This window comes from Pleurodeles waltl, chromosome 2_1, assembly GCF_031143425.1.
Source record: "Pleurodeles waltl isolate 20211129_DDA chromosome 2_1, aPleWal1.hap1.20221129, whole genome shotgun sequence".
NCBI classification, from domain to species: domain Eukaryota; kingdom Metazoa; phylum Chordata; class Amphibia; order Caudata; family Salamandridae; genus Pleurodeles; species Pleurodeles waltl.
Window position 1 is genome coordinate 134,915,974 of NC_090438.1, and position 18,697 is coordinate 134,934,670.

The following is an 18,697-nucleotide window of genomic DNA, read 5'->3' on the forward strand; positions in this document are numbered from 1 at the left end:
TCAGGACTGCCATTGCAGCCTGAGTGAAATAGTGCACACACTATTTCACAGCCATTTTCACTGCACCAGGTAACTTATAAGTCCCCTATATGTCTAACCTCGAGTTACTGAAGGCTAGGTGCAAAGTTACTGTGTCTGAGGGCACCCTTGCACTAGCAAAGGTGCCCCCACGTTGTCCAGGACCAATCTCCCGGACATCGTGAGTGCGGGGACACCATTATAAGCGTGCACTACTTATATGTCAATACATATATGTAGCTTCACATTGGTAGCTCCGAATATGGGCATTTGAGGTGTCTAAGATTGAGAAATTGTACCCCCAATCCAATTCTGGTATTGAGGGGCCAATTCCAGGCACCCTAGGGGCTCCACCATGGACCCCCAGTACTGCCAAACCTGCTCTCTGAGGTTTCCACTGCAGCCCCAGCTGCTGCCACCTCACAGACAGGTTTCTGCCCTCATGGGGATTGAGCAGCTCAATTCCAGGAAGGCAGAGCAATGCATTTCCTTTAGGAGAGGGGTGTTACACCCTCTCCTGTTGGAAATAGGTGTTACAGGCAATGGAGGGGTATCCTCCCAGAGCCTCTGGAAATGCTTTGAAGGGCGCAAATGGTGTCCTCCTTGCATAATCCAGTCTACACTGGCTCAGGGACCCCCAGTCCCTGCTCTGGCGTGAAACTGGACAAAGGAAAGGAGAGTGACAACTCCCCTGTCCATCACCACCTCAGGGGTACTGCCCAGAGCTCCTTCAGAATGTCGCTGGCGTTAGCCATCTTGGATAAGAAGGTGTAAGGACCCTCTAGGAGCATCGAAGTGGCCAGTGCCAGCAGGAGACATCAAAGACCCCTCCTGATAGATGCATACCTGGTTAGGTAGCCAATACCCCTCTCAGGGCTATTTAGGGTCTCTCCTCTGGGTGTTTCCTCAGATTTGGTTTGCAAGACTCTAGCAGGACTCCTCTGTATCCTCTGCTTCATCTTCTGACCGTTGGATCAACCGCAGACTGCTCCAGGACCGCTGTAACTGCAACAAAGTATCCAGGAAGGCTACTGCGACCCTAGAACTTCAGCTCCAGCCAGGAACTGCAACAGTTTCCAGGTTGTACGCGTTCTGAAGACTCCTTGTCTTCATCCGGCAGCAGAAGGACCAAAGGAATCTCCTGTGGAGTTACGGAGTCACTTCTCTGCTTCAGCAGGCACCTCTCTGCCACGACAACCGGTACTCTGGGACTCCTCTCCTGTCGAGGAGCGTGATCCCTGGAACACAGGTGGTGGACCGGAGTGATCCTGACTGTCCAAAGGTCCAGCTGTCCAAATTTGGTGGAGGTAAGGGTTTGCCTCCCCATGCCCGACAATACCCCTGTGCATCGCGTCTTCTGCAGCTCCTTGGGCTTCTGTGCACCTCTTCCAAAAGTTCTCAGTGCACAGCTCATGTCCTGAGCACTCTATCCTGCGACTCTCAGCTCCCTGAGTGGTTCTCCAGTGTCGTGGGATCCCTTTGTGTAGTGCTGTGACGACCGCAATTCGCAACTCTTTTGTCCCCATGTCCTGGGACACCTGTGGGTGCTGCCTCGTCTTCTGAGGGCTCTCTGAAGTGCTGAGAGACCCCTCTTTCTCCACAGTCCAAGTTGAGACCCCCAGGTCCCTCCTGGGCCCGGGCACTGCCTCTTTGCCACAAAACGCGTCCTTGCAGGAACCCGCAGCTGTCTTCTTTGGTGCATTTCTGTACTTTTCTTCTAACCGGAGAATTCACTTTTACACCTTCATCCGGGTTGGCAGGAGCTCCGGTTCTTCCTGGACTCTTAATCGATTTCTGGACTTGGTCTCCTCTCTCCACAGGTCTTCAGGTCCAGGAATCTATCTTTGGTTTCTTGCAGTCTTGCTTGGTTTTTGCATAATCCTTTACCACAACTTCTAGTGTGTTCTGAGTAAGCTTGCTGTACTTTACTCCTGTTTTTCTGGGCTCTGGGGTGGGGTATTTTACTTACCCTTGGTGTTTTCTTACACTCCCAGTGCCCCTCTACTCTCTACACTTGCCTAGGGGGGAACCGACATTCGCATTCCACTATTTTAGTATATGGTTTGTGTTACCCCTAGGCCCATTTCAATCTATTCTGTTTTTCACTGTTTGCACTACTTTCTGACTGTGTACTTACCTGATTTTGGCTACTAGTGTATATATTGTGTATAATACTTACCTCCAGTAGTGTCTCTAAGATATTTTTGCCCTTGTGTCACTAAAATAAAGTACCTTTATTTTTGGTAACACTGAGTATTGTCTTTCTTGCGTATGAGTACTGTTTGACTATAGTGGTATTGCAGGAGCTGTGCATGTCTCCTAGTTCAGCCTTGGCTGCTCTGCTACAGCTACCCCTAGACAGCCTAAGCTGCTAGACACTGCCTACATTTCACTAAGGTGGATCACTGGACCTGGTATAAGGTGTACCTCTGGTACCCACCACAAGCCAGGCCAGCTTCTCACTCATCTCCTTTGAGGATGCATGCTGAGAATTCACTCTCAATCCTGGTGATTTCCTGTATTATGCCGGTGTGGCAGAAATAGTCAAAGCCACCTGGCCAACATATCCTGCAGCACCCACCCCCTCACAGACACTTAGGATTGTACTAACTTGCAGGTCTGTGCAACATATAATAACACTGCTCTACAGAGCTATGCACGTTGGTGCCACTGAACAACCTCCTATGTCACGCATGGCATGGAACTTAGACTGAGACGTTCCCCTAGAAGACAGTGACTGGACATGAGTCAACGAACTGACACACTCTGTCTCGTGTAATGTCCTTTTTGAACTTTTACATTACAACTTCCTCCATAGGACCTTGCACCCTCCCAAGAGCATGAAGCTCTTGTCCCCAAACCGCGCTGCCCTCAGGTTCATGACTTCAGGAAGCAGGTCGTTGAAGACATAACCCGCACCACACACTTACACATGACCCTTTCCCCTCAGTGTTGCCTTCTGGGCAATATTAAACTACCAAAAGGCAGGAAGATGCCTTTTAAATTCCTACAACTCATGCTGGTGTTGGCCAGGCACAGGGTCACAATTACATGGATGGGCCAGTGGGTACCTGCAAAACTGCAATGGCACAAAGATATATTGGAAGGGTCTCTCGCAGAGGAAACTCACATGAAACCCAGTAGACAAGGCGATAAACTGATTGACTATTTATCGAAATTGAGAGACCTGAGTAACACGCTCCTTGACCTAGATTCTGATACCACTTCAATGGAAGAGGATAGTAATGATAAAAGTGAGTGATGAAATACTCGAGAGAACACCATATCCCAGTCAGGCTGCAGTCAGGGTACGGGGTGTTCCTGGGGTACGAATATGCTTGAATGCTGTGGAATATGATGTACTCAGAAGTATTGGAAATATATATTGTATAGAGATTACTGGGGTCTGTGTGTCATCCCGCTTCATTCACACACTACTGTCTGCTGCTTTTCCTTTATATTGTACCACAAATTTGAAAAATAAAGAATTTAAATAAAAAAGAATGGGAACCATAGTCCCTGGTTGGGCTACCTCTGCCTGAGGTCACAACTTACCATTTCATCATCAGCAAAGCAGAAGTGTTCCACTCTCTTCCACTAAAACAAAGGCAAACAACCTCATTGAAGTATTTCCCACTACTACCTATGCTGTTGAGCTTGTGCTCCCTTTTAACAAAGCCCCCACAGAGCCCATTCTTTCTTTATGGGAGAAGCTCACGTCATCTACTGCAGGTCACTGAGTTACAGCTATACCGTACATGCTGGCCCTGGGCAGCCCACTCTTCCTATTCTCCCACCCATTTCCAGAAAGCCTTGAGGTCCATGCTTTGTGCTGTTCTAAAGTATCACCACATGTGTTCCTCATCACCTTGTCAGATAGAGAATCCAAGAAGATATCTCCAGATATTGTTGCACATCACCTGCAGGTCACAGCAACAGTGCTGTTTGACATGGGCTTTCCTTCATTAAGCCTAAACTTCACCTATCTTGTTCACAAGGGCAGTACTGGCCACCACATCAAGTCAAACCGTGTCCCCTCCACAGATGGTTCATGTCAGTCATGCTGTGATTCCAATGTTTTAGAATGGAGCATACATTCCAGTTCTCATTGTCTTATTCCTGCTAGGTCTGCTAGCTTCCTGCATTCTGTTAGTCACTCACGCTTGCTGGTACATGAGGGCTCTCCAGTGGTGCCTACACATACAGTGGTTCCAACATGGCTGCAATATACACATTTCTATCTCAATCTCCAGGGACACTGCAGTCGATCTACAGTATGGAAGGCAATCTGTCTCAAGGTAGCAGTTCCAAACCTCACGGACAGTGGCAACAGTCATCACAGATTCTTGACACCTAGAGTGGGGTGCTCATCTGGAGGAACTGGAGATCAGAGCCATCTGGGCTTCTGAGAAGCAGATGATGTACATCAATTTACTACAATTATGGCTGATCTGACTGGTGCTAAAAGTCTTCCTCCCTTAATGGCATGTCTGTTCAAATTAAGACGGACAATATGACCACAGAGTGGTACATCAACAAGCAGGAGCTAGAATGGTCACATGTACTCTGCCAGGAAGATTTATGGCTTTAGGATTTGACTCGGGACCATCAGATCTGGCTGGCCAATCATCTAGCATGGGTACTTAATGTGCATGTGGACAGTCTCAGTCAATGTCATTTTATCGATCATGAGTGGCACCTACATTCGGAGGTGGTCTAGCTCCTCTTTAGGCTCTGAGAGACTCCTTTGGTGAACCTCTTTGCCACTCCAGAGAATGCTAACTTCCCAAATTTCTGTGCCCTTGGTTATTCATTGCATGGGGTATTTGGGGACACATTTAACTTGAAATGGAAATTTCTGCTTTACTTTGCATACCCTTGATCCCTCAAGATCTGAGAAAGATTGCCCCTGACTGAGCCCGAGTCATTTGGATTGCCTCTGACTGGCCAAGACGGGCGTGGTGTGCAGACCTGGTGTGCCTCTTCCTGTGCCCTCCACTCCCTCTCCCTCACAGGGTAGACCTCCTCTCGCATTCGCAGAGGCAGGTTCTGTACTGTAACTTTTCAAAGCCTTCACCTTCATGCTTATTACCTCCTGACGTGGTAGAGGTCATCATATGTGCCTGTAGGTATTTCACTAAAACAACATATTCTGGGGGATAGGGTAGGTGCATTCATGGTGTACAGATAACTCATTATACCCTCTCTAGGCATATCTGTTTGATATTCTGTGTTTTGCCTTGTTGCTGGTTCATCAATAGTGCAGAGAGGCCACAGTTAAGGTTATGTATCAGCATTATCTGCCTTTCTCTGTCTCCCAGACCAGGCATCTCTTTTCAAATTGCCCATAGTAATATAGTTACGCTGTGTCATTTAGTCCAATCCATCACTCTTCTGACCTTTTTCTTCCTTCACATCCATCTAAGGACGAATAGAGACTCCAATGATTAGACCGCCCAGAAGTGCAGTCAGCTTCTATGTAGATAGAACAAAGGAGTTCAGACTGGATGTTTATTGGATATGCCGGCAAAATAGTCTCCGGGAGGATATTGTCATGGTTGATCATCATGTGCATCATAAGGTGCTATACTATGTACCACATGGAACCACGAGAAGGCACCAGGGCTCATTTCTACAGAGAAAAGTCTTCTACCTCTGCTTTGGCAAGAGGGTAACCAGTGGCAGAAATTTGCAAGGTGGCAACTTGGGCCTTCCTCCATACTTTTGCAAGCATTACTCTTTGATCTCTTACGTATGAATAGAAGGTCTACACATGCTCAGTCTTCCAGGATTTTTTGGAATAACCAGCCATGCACCCACATCCTGGTTGGGTGAATCTATTCAAAGGGTATGGAATCTGCACATCTACTCTAGCTCTGTTAGGTCTGTTTCTTCACAGTCGCTGTCCCTTTGAGGGACAGAGACTTTAATAAAAAAGTGAACATTCTGGGAATGCAGGAATGGAGGTTTGCTGTCCATCGCAGGCCACCGTGCCAGAATTTGCCTTATGTTCATTAGAATTGGCAAGCCTATTCATGAATTCTGATGATTAAATGGACAAGATTCTGCAAATCCTACCTAATGATCATTTTGGGCTGGGATGGATGTGCACATTTGTCTTAATGGAATATGAATTTCAGGTCAAATAGCAACCCCTTTGCGACCCGATCCTTGGTACAGAGAGCCCTACTGTAACAAAGGTTTTCAATGCACTAGAGGAATGAAACTTGCAGCTTTTCCAGCGTTCATAGAATAGGAACTGGAACATATATGCTATCCAAGGTCCAAACTTTAAAAAGTTTGCGCTGATGAATGGAACCTGAATACTTTTGTGGCATTGTGGCTGCTTCAGTAATTAGGGAACTGAGAAAAAATCGTGCACATACTACGTAAATATTCTTGCAAGAATTACAAATATATAAAACAACTAATGCTTGTGTAGCATTTGTTTTCTAATTTAGTTTAAAACAATGAAAAAAGTAACAACAAAGAAGAAACTCAGGATTGCACTATGGATGTTGTAGTTGTAATCAGAGTAAGAGGAAACTAATTTTGCCTCGTGCTTAGTTTTATCTTATATATTTTTGATGTATAACGTGTATTATTTCCACTTCGTAGTATTGAGCCTCATCAAAAATACAAAACATTTAATTTGCTCTGTTTTTTGGCACAGTGCTATATTCTTCATGTAACATGGACTTGATAAAAGAAATAATGTGCTCCATTACCCAAGCACAAAATACAAAAAAATAATTTGCTTCGTGTGCAAATTTTACATAATCTTCACCTGGAAACTCTCAGTTGTTTTGTCCCCACTAGATTCTGTTTACCCATATTAGTTACCAATAGCTGCAGCTCTTAGACATCGCAGAAAAACGTTTTTTGATGTTGATTTGTTGTCTGTTTATAATAAGCTCTCGCATTTGAAGGATGTAAATAGATCCTATCACTATGTGCCTGTTTTGATGCTAGGAAGACTTATAGACCAACAATCAAATAAACTGGGAAAGGATGAGATGTTACAGATGATCCGACATGGAGCTACTCATGTTTTCGCATCCAAAGACAGTGAGCTCACAGATGAAGATATCACTACGATTTTGGAAAGAGGTGAAAGGAAGGTGAGGCTTCTCAGTGAATTTCAGAAGAGACTGTCATGATCAGCAGAATCATTATTCGTAAATATGCCTATAGGTCATTAATACAATTGATCACACTCTACCCATGTATTGAACACTATTCCTGATTCCTGTTGACCAAAGAGTAGCTAGTGCTTCCTTTGTACGCCATAGTCAAAGAGCGAAAGAAGGAAGCAGTTCTGTTGAAAAGGCATGCTATTTTGAGAACAGGGATGGGTGAGGCTATTCTCTTACACAAAAGGATGACAAGGCGTCGGGAACAGTTTCATGAATGTGGTCCAGTAAAGCAGAATCCATTGTGAGCATATTGTTTTGTAATTACATTTATGTAGTTCTTACTACCTTAGTCAAGACACTGAAGTGATCTATGGTGAGTACCACTCTACTCTGGAACCCATGATGCGTACCCAAGTGGGTATTGAATATTGTTGGTTAATATGTGTGCTCCCAAGAACATCATTCCATGCATTTGCTTCAGCTGCTTTGTGGTAGATTAATGGCAGTCCGGTTTGATCACTAGTGGGGCTATGTGGGTTTTTGCAAATAGTTGATGGGATAAATAGATAGGATAGAAGTGATTAGGTATTGCTAGGTTGCATGGATGTGTTTTCAAATTAGGGGAGGCTGTGATCTCTGAAGGATGATGTAGGCAATTAGCAGAAATACAACAGCGGAGATGAAGAGAGACAGCCATGCAACTAAGAGAAGTCTATCCTCAGGAGGCATGCTGAGGATGAATTAAGGAGGGATCATTCAAAAGAAAGAAATTAGAGGAAACAATTGAAAGTCTTAAGCCAAGGTCTGATCTTAGTGCAGGGTTTTAAGTGGGCGGAGGCCTTTTGGGATATGGGTGCCCAGATGTACAATTGTAGAAACAAAAACATTATTTGCATATGAGAAAGTAATTTGTTAAGTATTTGACAAGCACTTATATCAGACCAAGCAGTCTGCCTGCCTCTAGAATGGATTTTTGGTTTCACAGAATGTCCCCTGTCTGGTATACAAGCACATACCTCTGCCACATATACCATACAATCTGCCCTGAGTAGCTTACTGCATGTGTATCTGGTATGGTGGCTTTTATTTTGGCTCTGACATCACTCTAATCAAGTGTGTGACTGCTTGTCCCGACAATGCAAGATCCAGGACCTGTTCTTAGACCTCTTGCAGCTCACAAGGCGCACTGTTAGAGGGAACAATTTTTCATGTCTTGGTTTAGCATGTAAAGTGGCGGCAGCATATCATGTTTATTATATTTTGTGGTTGACTTGATTACTAGCCCTTTAATACAAAGTTCTGCTAGTATGTGAAAACCCATAACCTTGTACTGACATTCTGTGTGTTCGAGGACACCATATGCATGTGTAACGTGTGAAGCACATGTATAGTAGTAGGATTCTATATGTTTGATTCTGAGTATTGAAACCAGTGAGTTCATTTGGGTTTGCCCTGGTTTACCAGGATATAAAATAGAAGATGAGGATAGCTTCCCGGACAGTGGAAGTGTATTGGCTGCGTTCTTGTCACTGGAGGGAACATAGCCAGACACTGAAAGCCCATGGAGAAACAGCTCCCTTTAGAAATTCAATCAATGTGTTAATTTATGGTGATTGATTGATTGATTACTAAAGTTGTGGAGCACTATCAGCTAAGTCCAGAAGGAAGTGTCCCAGTGCTTAAAAACAAATAGTAGGAGTGAGTGGAAAAGAAAAAAAGTTATGTTAAGACCCAGAACTAAGGCTAGGCCCTATACGTCATTCAAAAAAAGAAACGTTTGTAGTTGATGTCTGAAGAGGATTTGGTCCCCCTGTGCCCTGTGCTTGCAGTTCTAGTGGTATTCCACTATAAGCTTTGGCCTCAACCAGCACCAAGGAGTGACCTCCCATTCTGGATTTCCAAAAAGTGGGAAGCTTAAGCCAACAGGCAAACTGTAGTCTCAAAAGTTGTGAGGGTTGGTACCAGGTAAAAAGAGAATCCTTGCTCCCTATTATAAATGGGTTTGTGACATAAGCATGGAGCCTTGAACAGACATCTATTTCTTTTTTAACTGTTAACCAAAGTTGTGTCTTTAGCTCATTAGATTTTGACACAGTGTTCCTTTGTCATAGGAGCAATCTGGCAGCTGTAGCTTGCAGGTCTTGCACCCTCCATAGCAGGTATTCTGTTAGAGACTTCTAGCCACAGATTCCTCAAATTAGAATATTTCTCAGGCCTCAGACTGGATATGGAAAATCTTGAGCAGTACCTCTTCGCGCCGGTAGGTATGGTTGATTGGCTCCACATTGGCAATTTTCAGTGCCCTCATTAGCAGCACTCTGGGGCGCTGACTTCAGTTCCTTTCTTTCCGCGCCAGCAGCATGGATCCAGACGATTGCCGACTTTTTGTTCACAGTGTGCTAGGGACATGTCCCCTACAAAACCTACTAGGTTTAAGCCTTGTGGGGAATGTCACAGACAGATGTCTGTGTCTGATGTGTACATGGTCTGTCTCTGGTGCCTGGGGTCAAGTTACGCCTCCAAGGCCTTCGCCGAGTGCAAGTTGATGCATTCCAAGGCGATTTGGGAGAGGTCTATGGAGCTCCTGGCAGCATGCCAGATGAAGATTCTGCACCGTTTTTGGTCCTGATCTCAGAGCCGCTCTTGGGGCCATTCCGCAGAGTCATTTTTGAGCTCAAAGACCTTTTCCTCCAAGTCGAGTAAGGCAAAGAAGGACAAGAAAATGAAGTTAAATCCTTCTTCAGCTTTGCCCTTCAAACGCTGTCCTTCTTGGGGCATAATGTCCGGACATTACGTCCGGACAAACCAGTTAACATGACGATTGGTTAAATAGGGGGATTTCAGGATGGACTAGGAGCTTGTTCTAGGATATATGAAAGGAGGTGGTGACACACAATATTGAGACCTAATTTGAAGAGCTTAAGAGGCGATTAACTTTGGTTGAAAGCAGCTCCAAAGCAGGACATGAGTGTAACGGGAGATTAAGTGATCAAAGCCTTGAAGAAGTCCGGTGTGGACGAAACACGTGTCAGCTGATGGATTTCTATGTTGTATTTATATGTTTATCGTCTTCATGTTTATATTTATGTGGATAAAAAACATATTTCTTTTTCTCTGTATTAAAATTGTCTATATTTCGGATAATACTGTTTGTGTATAGTATTGTTTTTTGTAAATGTGTTTCCTGTTGGATTATGTCCACCAACACCATTTAAGAAATGGTATTATAGTGTAACTTACTGTGATTTCTTAGTTTGATTTATCAGACATTATTTGTTTCTAAAGTGTAGTTATAGTGACTATCTGGGTGTGCTCCACTGTTTTGCTTATCGCTGTCCTTCTAGGACCTGCTCCCGCACTCCACCTGCAGAGCAGGTTCTGCACTATCCCAAGTTTCCCAAAGCAATGCTCACCCAAAATGGTATGACACCATTCATGCAGTCTTTGGGCTACCAACTCCTCTGGCATACCTTCGGGCCCCCTGGACCTACCAGGCCACCCTGGGTGGGTTATGGCCCTCAACTCCAGATGGGTCCTCTGAATCCACTCCTGGATCTGGAACAACACCAACATTGGCTTCTACCCAAGAAGCCTCTATTATGGCACAGTTTCTAATGCAGCCAATGCCCCTCCATGATGATGAGCCTTCCTTAGCCCTGATTCTAAGCCTGGGCCCTCCCAGTACCACCCAGCGTCGTTGTCAGTGTCGCACAGGCCCTACCAACACCTGCTCATACCAGTGCGTTGGACACCTCCCCAGTCTCTGGCACGATTTCCCCTCCAGGCCTTGTTTTGGAGGAAGGTGCATCATTCACGACCATGATGCAAAGGACAGCAAAGATCCTTGACCTGCAGCTTCCAGTAGTTGAAGTCAAGACCAATGTCTTGACTGAGGGGCTTCACTCAGTAGTGGAATCTGCTGAGCCCTTGCTTCCTTTTAATGAAGCCCTGTAGGAAAGTACCATCTTACCTGGCATGTTACCACCATTTTTACTTGTGTGTCAGTTTGTTTTTGCCTGTCTCACTGGGATCCTGTTAGCCAGGACCCCAGTGCTCATAGTTTGTGGCCTGAATGTGTTCCCTGTGTGGTGCCTAACTGTGTCACTGAGGCTCTCCTAACCAGAACCTCAGTGCTTATGCTCTGTCTTTAAAATTGTCACTGCAGGCTACTGACCATTTTTACCAATTCTGATTGGCACACTGGAACACCCTTATAATTCCCTAGTATATGGTACCCAGGTACCCAGGGTATTGGGGTCCCTATGGGCTGCAGCATTTCTTTTGCCACCCATAGGGAGCTCAGACAATTCTTACACAGGACTGCCACTGCAGCCTGAGTGAAATAACGTCCACGTTATTTCACAGCCATTTTACACTGCACTTAAGTAACTTATAAGTCAACTATATGTCTAACCCTCACTTGGTGAAGGTTAGGTGCAAAGTTACTAAGTGTGAGGGCTCCCTGGCACTAGCCAAGGTGCCCCCACGTTGTTCAGGGCAATTTCCCTGGACTTTGTGAGTGCAGGGACACCATTACATGCGTGCACTACATATAGGTCAATACCTATGTGTAGCTTCACAATGGTAACTCCGAATATGGCCATGTAACATGTCTAAGATCATGGAATTGTCCCCCCATGCCAAATCTGGTATTGGGGTGCCAATCCCATGCATCCCCGGGCTCCAGCATGGATCCCGGGTACTGACAAACCAGCTCTCTGGGGTTTTCACTGCAGCTACCACTGCTGCCAACCTACAGACAGGCTTCTGGCCTCCTGGGGTCTGGGCAGCCCAGTCCCAGGACGGCAGAACAAAGGATTTCCTCTGAGAGAGGGTGTTACACCCCTTCCCTTTGGAAATAGGTGTTATGGGTCTAAGAGGACTAGCCCCTCCTGGCCTCTGGAAATGCTTTGAAGGGCACAGATGGTGCCCTCCTTGCATAAACCAGTCTACACCGGTTCAGGGATCCCCCAGCCCCTGCTCTGGCACGAAACTGGACAAAGGAAAGGGGAGTGACCACTCCCCTGTCCATCACCACCCCAGGGGTGGTGCCCAGAGCTCCTCCAGTGTGTCCCAGACCTCTGCTATCTTGAATGCAGAGGTGTGAGGGCACAATGGAGGCCTCTGAGTGGCCAGTGCCAGCAGGTGACGTCCGAGACCCCTCCTGATAGGTGCTTACCTGACTAGGTGGCCAATCCTCCTCTGAGGGCTATTTAAGGTCGATCCTGTGGGCTTCTCTTCAGATACCGAATGCAAGAGCTCACCAGAGTTCCTCTGCATCTTCCTCTTCGACTTCTGTCAAGGATCGACCGCTGACTGCTCCAGGACGCCTGCAAAACTGCAAAACTGCAACAAAGTAGCAAGAAGACTACCAGCAACATTGTAGCACCTAATCCTGTCGGCTTTCTCGACTGTTTCCTGGTGGTGCATGCTCTGGGGGCTGTCTGCCTTCACCCTGCACTGGAAGCCAAGAAGAAATCTCCTGTGGGTCGACGGAATCTTCCCCCTGCTAACGTAGGCTCCAAACTTCTGCTTCACCGGTCCTCGGGGTCCCCTCATCTTGACAAACTCTGTCCCTGGAACACAGGAGCTGGATCCAAGTGACCCCGACAGTCCAGTGGTCTATCTGTCCAAATTTGGTGAAGGTAAGTCCATGCCTCCCCACGCCAGACAGTAATCCTGTGTACTGCGTAAACTGCAGCTGCTAGGGCTTCTGTGCACTTTTGCAAGGAATTCTTCGTGCACAGAACAGCCCAGGTCCCCAGCACTCCGTCCTGCATTGCTCAACTCGCTGAGTTGACCACCGGCTTCGTGGGACCCTCCTTTGTAGTGTTGAGGCGACCGCCGTGCTCAGTTTTCTTGAACCCGTGTTCAAGTACTTCTACGGGTGCTGCCTGCTTCTGTGTGAGCTCTCTGTGTTGCAGAGCACCCCCTCTGTCTCCTCCTCCAAGGGGCGACCTCCTGGTCCTTTCTGGGCCCGGGCAGCACCCATTTTCTTCAACCGCGACCTTTGCAGCTAGCAAGGCTTGTTTGCAGTCTTTCTGCGTGGAAACAGCTCTGCTTCCTCCAGCACACATTGGGACATCTTCTGTGCAAAGGAGAAGTTCCTGGCATCTTCCATTGTTGGAGAATCTTCAGCTTCTTCCACCCGGAGGCAGCCATTTTGCACCTTCATCCGGGGTTTAGAGGGATCCTGCCCAACCCCCAGACACTTTTGTGACTCTTGGACTTGGCCCCCTTCCTTTGCAGGTCCAAGAATCCGTCTTCAGTGCTTTGCAGTCAGTTGTGGTCATAGCAGAATCTCCTATCACGACTTTAGTGTGTTTCTGGGGAAGTTGGATAACTTTACTCCTACTTTTCAGGGTCTTGGGGTGGGGTATCTTGGACACCCTTAGTGGTTTTTTACACTCCCAGCGACCCTCTACACACTACATTAGGCTTGGGGTCCCTAAGTGGTTCGCATTCCACTTTCTTAGTATATGGTTTGTGTTGCCCCTAGGCCTATTGCATTCTGTTGTATTCTACAGTTAACTGTTTACTTGCCTGATTTAGGTTTGTGTGTATATTTTGTGTATTTTACTTACCTCCTAAGGGAGTATATCCTCTGAGATATTTCTGACACATTGTCACTAAAATAAAGTAACTTTATTTTTAATAACTCTGACTATTCTGATTCTTATGATATAGTCCTATAGGATATAAGTGGTATAGTAGAAGCTTTGCATGTCTCCTAGTTCAGCCTAAGCTGCTCTGCTATAGCTACCTCTATCAGCCTAAGCTGCTAGAACACTACTAATCTACTAATAAGGGATAACTGGACCTGGCACAAGGTGTAAGTACCATCAAGTACCCACTATAAGCCAGGCCAGCCTCCTACAAGCCCTCACTGATGTTCTGCTGGGGGCCTGGGACAAATCTAGCACAGAGGCTTCTGTGCACCCCATGATTACCTGACACCATTTCCCCGCCCCAGGGGACTGAGCTTTCTGCTCCCATTTCCCCACTTAGAGCCTGGTGGTGCAGGCCTCAACCTCTAAGGTCAGCCCAAATGCATTCCCATCCAAACCACCGAACAGGGAAACCAAGAAGCTGGATACCTTTGGGAAACACATCTTTTCTTCCACCATCCTAGGAATGCAGTTGGTAAACACTGTGTGGAACTCTGTTGCACCGCTGCTGACCATGCTTCCTGAAGAGGACAGCACCATACTAAACCAAGTCCTAGTGAACGGTCGAGTTAGAGCAAAGTTCTCCATAAGGCAAGGGCTGGACACAACAGACTACCTAGGCAGAGCCATGGCCATGGCCTCCATGGCTGTGGGTCGTCAAGCCTTGTTGTGGTCCACTTTGTTCTCGGGGGATGTCCAGGCTTTACTGATCAACATGCCCTTTGACCGATTCTGCCTATTTAGCTATATGGCTGACATGGCACTCAAGTGCTTACAAGAGAGTCAGATCACCACCAGATCTCTTGGTCTCTCTCTATCTGCCTGGTCTCAGCAGCAGTCCTTGTGCACCTGCCGCAAAGGTGAGTCGAGGCACCTATGGGCATCTGCTATACCTGCCATACCTGCCTATACAGTAACCTGCCCAGTCCTATCGTGGACGGGGCTGCTGATCCCTTAAAGTGTGTGGGAGCCAGGCCCAGCAAGCTCCCAAGTCCCTCACCCCTCCTGCAGCCACAGCCTCTAAGCCCCTTTAGTATGCCATTCGTATTACACAGCTACACAGTGGCAGCCCCAATGGCCTGCAATTACTTCTGACAAGTGGGTGCTTAATATTGTGCAGAGGGGGTATGCCTTCCAATTCATATAAAACCCTCCACCTGTGCATAAAACCCTCCACCTGTGCCATCATCCCAAGAACGGATGGCGAATTGCAGGCTCTTATGGCCGTGAGCCATCAAGAGATAGCCTGTGCCAGAAGTAGGTTGTGGTTGCTATTCCAAGTTACTTTTGGGAGCCAAAAAAAGGAGAGGGGACATTGTCCTATCCTGAATCTGTGCCCTCCAAAGGCCTTTGTATGGACAGAGTGTAGGAAAGTACCCTCTTTTTGCCATGGTTCCCCCAATTTCCTGCCTGATGTCAGTGTACTTTACAGCCTTCGCTGGGATCCTGATAGCCATGATCCCGGTGATTATGTTCTCTCTCCTCTAAATGTGGTTGTTGCATACTGGTAACAAAGTATTTAACCCACATTGTCATACTGGTGCCCCCTCATAAGTCCCTAGTATATGGTACTTAGGTGCTCAGGGTATTGGCGTTCCAGGGGATCCCTATGGGCTGCAGCATATCTTTTGTCACCCATAGGGAGCCCATGCAAAGGCTTCTGCAGGACTGCTATTGCAGCCTGCATGAAAAGGTGCATGCACCCTTTCACTGCCATTTACACTGCACCAGGTCACTTATAAGTCACCTCTATAGCAGGGTGCAGAGTACCTGTGTGTGAGGGCACCCCTGCGCTAGCAGAGGTGCCCCACGACCTCCAGGACCATTTTGGACTTTGTGAATGCAGGACGCCATTTTGCGTGTGTACTGGATATAGGTCACTACCTATGTCCACCTACATAATGGTAACTCTGAACATAGGCATGTTTGGTATCAAACATGTTTGAAACATACCCCAAGGCTTTTGCAAGCATTGGTTGTATGATTCCATGCCCTCTCTATTACCATTCCAGCCTTCAAAGACAGCCCCAGCTGCTGCCACCTCTCAGACAGGTTTCTGCCCTCTTGTTGCTTGAGCAGCTCAAGCCCCGGAAGCCAGAACAAAGGATTTATTTCGGGAGAGGGGTATTACACCCTCTCCCTTTGGAACTAGGTGTTACATGCTTGGGAGGGGTAGCCTCCCCAAGCCACAAAAAATGCTTTGAAGGGCACATTTGGTGCCCTCCTTGCATAATTCAGTCTACACCGGTTCAGGGACACCCAGTACCTGCACTGGCGCGAAACTGGCCAAAGCAAAGGGGAGTGACCACTTCCCTATCCACCACCACCCCTGGGATGGTGCTCAGAGCTCCTCCAGAGGGTCCGTGGGTTTTGACATCTTGGATTCCAAGTTGGCAGGGAACTCTGGGAGCATCTGAGTGGCCAATGCCAGCAGGTGACGTCAGAGCCCTCCCCTGATAGGTGCTCACCTGTTTAGCTGACCAATCCCCCTTTAAGGGCTATTTAGAGTCTCTCCTTTGGGAGGTTCTGCAGATTCAGATTGCAAGACTCCAACAGGAATCCTCTGCATCCTCTACTTTATCTTCTCATCTTGGCTCAATCTGTTTGCCACTGCTGGGAATGTGCAGTGTTACCACTTCTGCACGTTGGAGTTTCCAAAGCTGCTTTTGTTTAGAGATGTTTTCTGTTTAAAATGGAACTCTGGACTACTGTACGGCTTTATGCTGATACCACTACTGCCTCGAGTTCTCAAAAAGATAACAACTGACTGGGCTCAAGTCCTCCTAGTGGCTCCAATTTGGATAAGGAGGTTGTAGTATCTCGAACTCCTAAGCATGAGCATCAGCCTGCCCCTTCGGGAGGATCTTCTGTCGCAGCAGCCGGGCAGGGTCCAACTACATGCATGCAGATTGAGTGGCAGCAGTTTAACGTTTTTGATCTTCCTCTTGAGGTCTGTGAAGGCACCTTGGCACCCAGCCATACCTTCACTGTATACCTCTGCTATTGTGATAAACCTACTGCTCCTCACATTGTGTGGATCCCCTTTCTGCACCACTGTCTGAGATGTTGGTGTTTGTTTTATCTCTAGCTGGCAAGACCCTGCCCAGGGCATTTTTAAGGGTTACTTGTCGCCATTTCACTTTACTACAGACGCCAGACTAACCTTCCCTGTCTACATCACCTGTTGTGACTTGTTTCCTGAAAGGTTTACATCACTTGTTCTCTCCTACCCCCTTTGTGTTGCCCCAATGGGACCTCAGTCTGGTCCTCACATTTCTGATGTGTCTTCTCTTCGAGTTGCTACACAGCTCTCCTCTGATGCTCTTGACACTAAAAACTGTCTTGTTGGTGACCATTACGTTGTCCAGGAGAGTTTGTGAGCTTCAGGCTTTGTCTTTCCTTACTCCCTACACCAGGATTTTCCCTAACAAACTGTTTTTTTGGACTCGTGCCTCTTTCCTGCTGAAAGTTGTCACTTACTTTCATATTGGCCACTTTATCACTCTGACTACCTTTTTTGTGCTGCATTGTCGTAGGACTCTTAGCATGGGGTTAAGACTGCTTGGTTTGAGCGGCAGCACCACCGCCTTTGGGTGACTGAGTCTGTCCCACACAGACTGGACGCTGTCGGCCTGACCTAGCCAGCTAGCTAGCAGCACCTCACCCAAACCTAAAAGGTAGAGTTGATTTCTTGCAGCCTAAAAACATGACACTTTGACTCCTCATGGAAGTTGTGGTCAACAGATTATTCCCTTTTCTCTCACATACACAAAGTCTCATACATGCAAAGGCACACAAAGAGATCCAGGATAAGTTTTAATGTATTTATTGAAGCAACTGAATTCTGTGATAAAAAGCATGAGCTGCAATTGTCAGGAGGATGAAACATAATGCAGTGATGATTGTGACCATTAGAGTGAAACATGTAATCATGAGTCTAAGAATTCCTGCCTACACCCTAATGTCTAACATAAGAGCATAGCAGTGTTAGCCCTTCTGCCCGTCCCCGTCTATGGAAGGAGCCAGATCCGATACCTGAAAGAAGGCAAGGGTCTACCTGTTGTTCTGCTGGCAGTTCTCCCGGTTGACTGGAGAGACAAGGCCAAGATCAGCAAAGCTATTGGTGAAGTGGCGCACAGCATAAAATGGCACTGGCCGGAATGCCCTCTATCCTTCTTTCGCCTTTATGGTTTATATAACAAAACGTGTTGTGTTCGTAGAACAGTCCTGACATGATGGATTGTCTATAGTTAGAAGGCAGACTCTGTCACTCTTGGAGTGGCAATCCTAGGTAAACTATTGTGTATAAATATGACAGCCTTGAGCAGGGCACAGAGTGAAATGCATGCAAGGGACAGGTAAATGTAGAACACAAACAAGTATGTTTCTAAGAAAGCCAGCTGATCAAATATATAACAACAAGCTAGAAGCAAGCTGTGCTAAAATATAATAAAAATGTATAAAAACAAATTAAATGTGTACATGTCTTCAAGGCACAGGCTATGGGCCTAAGAGCTAAAATATGGGTGCCCAAACTTCCACTCCCCCATCACACACACACACAGACATATACTCATTCACACATACATACACACATGCATTCTTCCATCCGCACACACTTCAAAACATGCACGCAGACACGCATTCCTATATCCATACACGCACACACTCACACTTCCATACATCCATGCACACAATCAACACTAAACACACACCCGAATTCACTCACACACACGCACACACACACACACAACACCCCCCACCGGCCTCCCCTGCTGGAGTCCTGACATACCTGGATCTAGGGGGTCTTCCGGCAGGAGACGGGACGGGGCGCTGCTACCGCCAGGCCATATCATTTGTCATAATACGTCTGGC

The 18,697-nt window shown here is 46.7% G+C and overlaps 1 protein-coding gene across 2 annotated transcripts in view; it reads left to right on the forward strand.

Annotated features, from left to right (window-relative positions):
• LOC138262082 (probable global transcription activator SNF2L1) overlaps positions 1 to 18,697 on the forward strand; it is a 1,420,807-nt gene that overhangs the window by 860,225 nt on the left and 541,885 nt on the right. For both annotated transcript variants that reach the window (XM_069211817.1, XM_069211826.1), the window contains exon 15: positions 6,991 to 7,139. In XM_069211817.1, the coding sequence (XP_069067918.1) occupies positions 6,991 to 7,139 (149 nt within the window). The remainder of the gene's footprint in view (positions 1 to 6,990; positions 7,140 to 18,697) is intronic.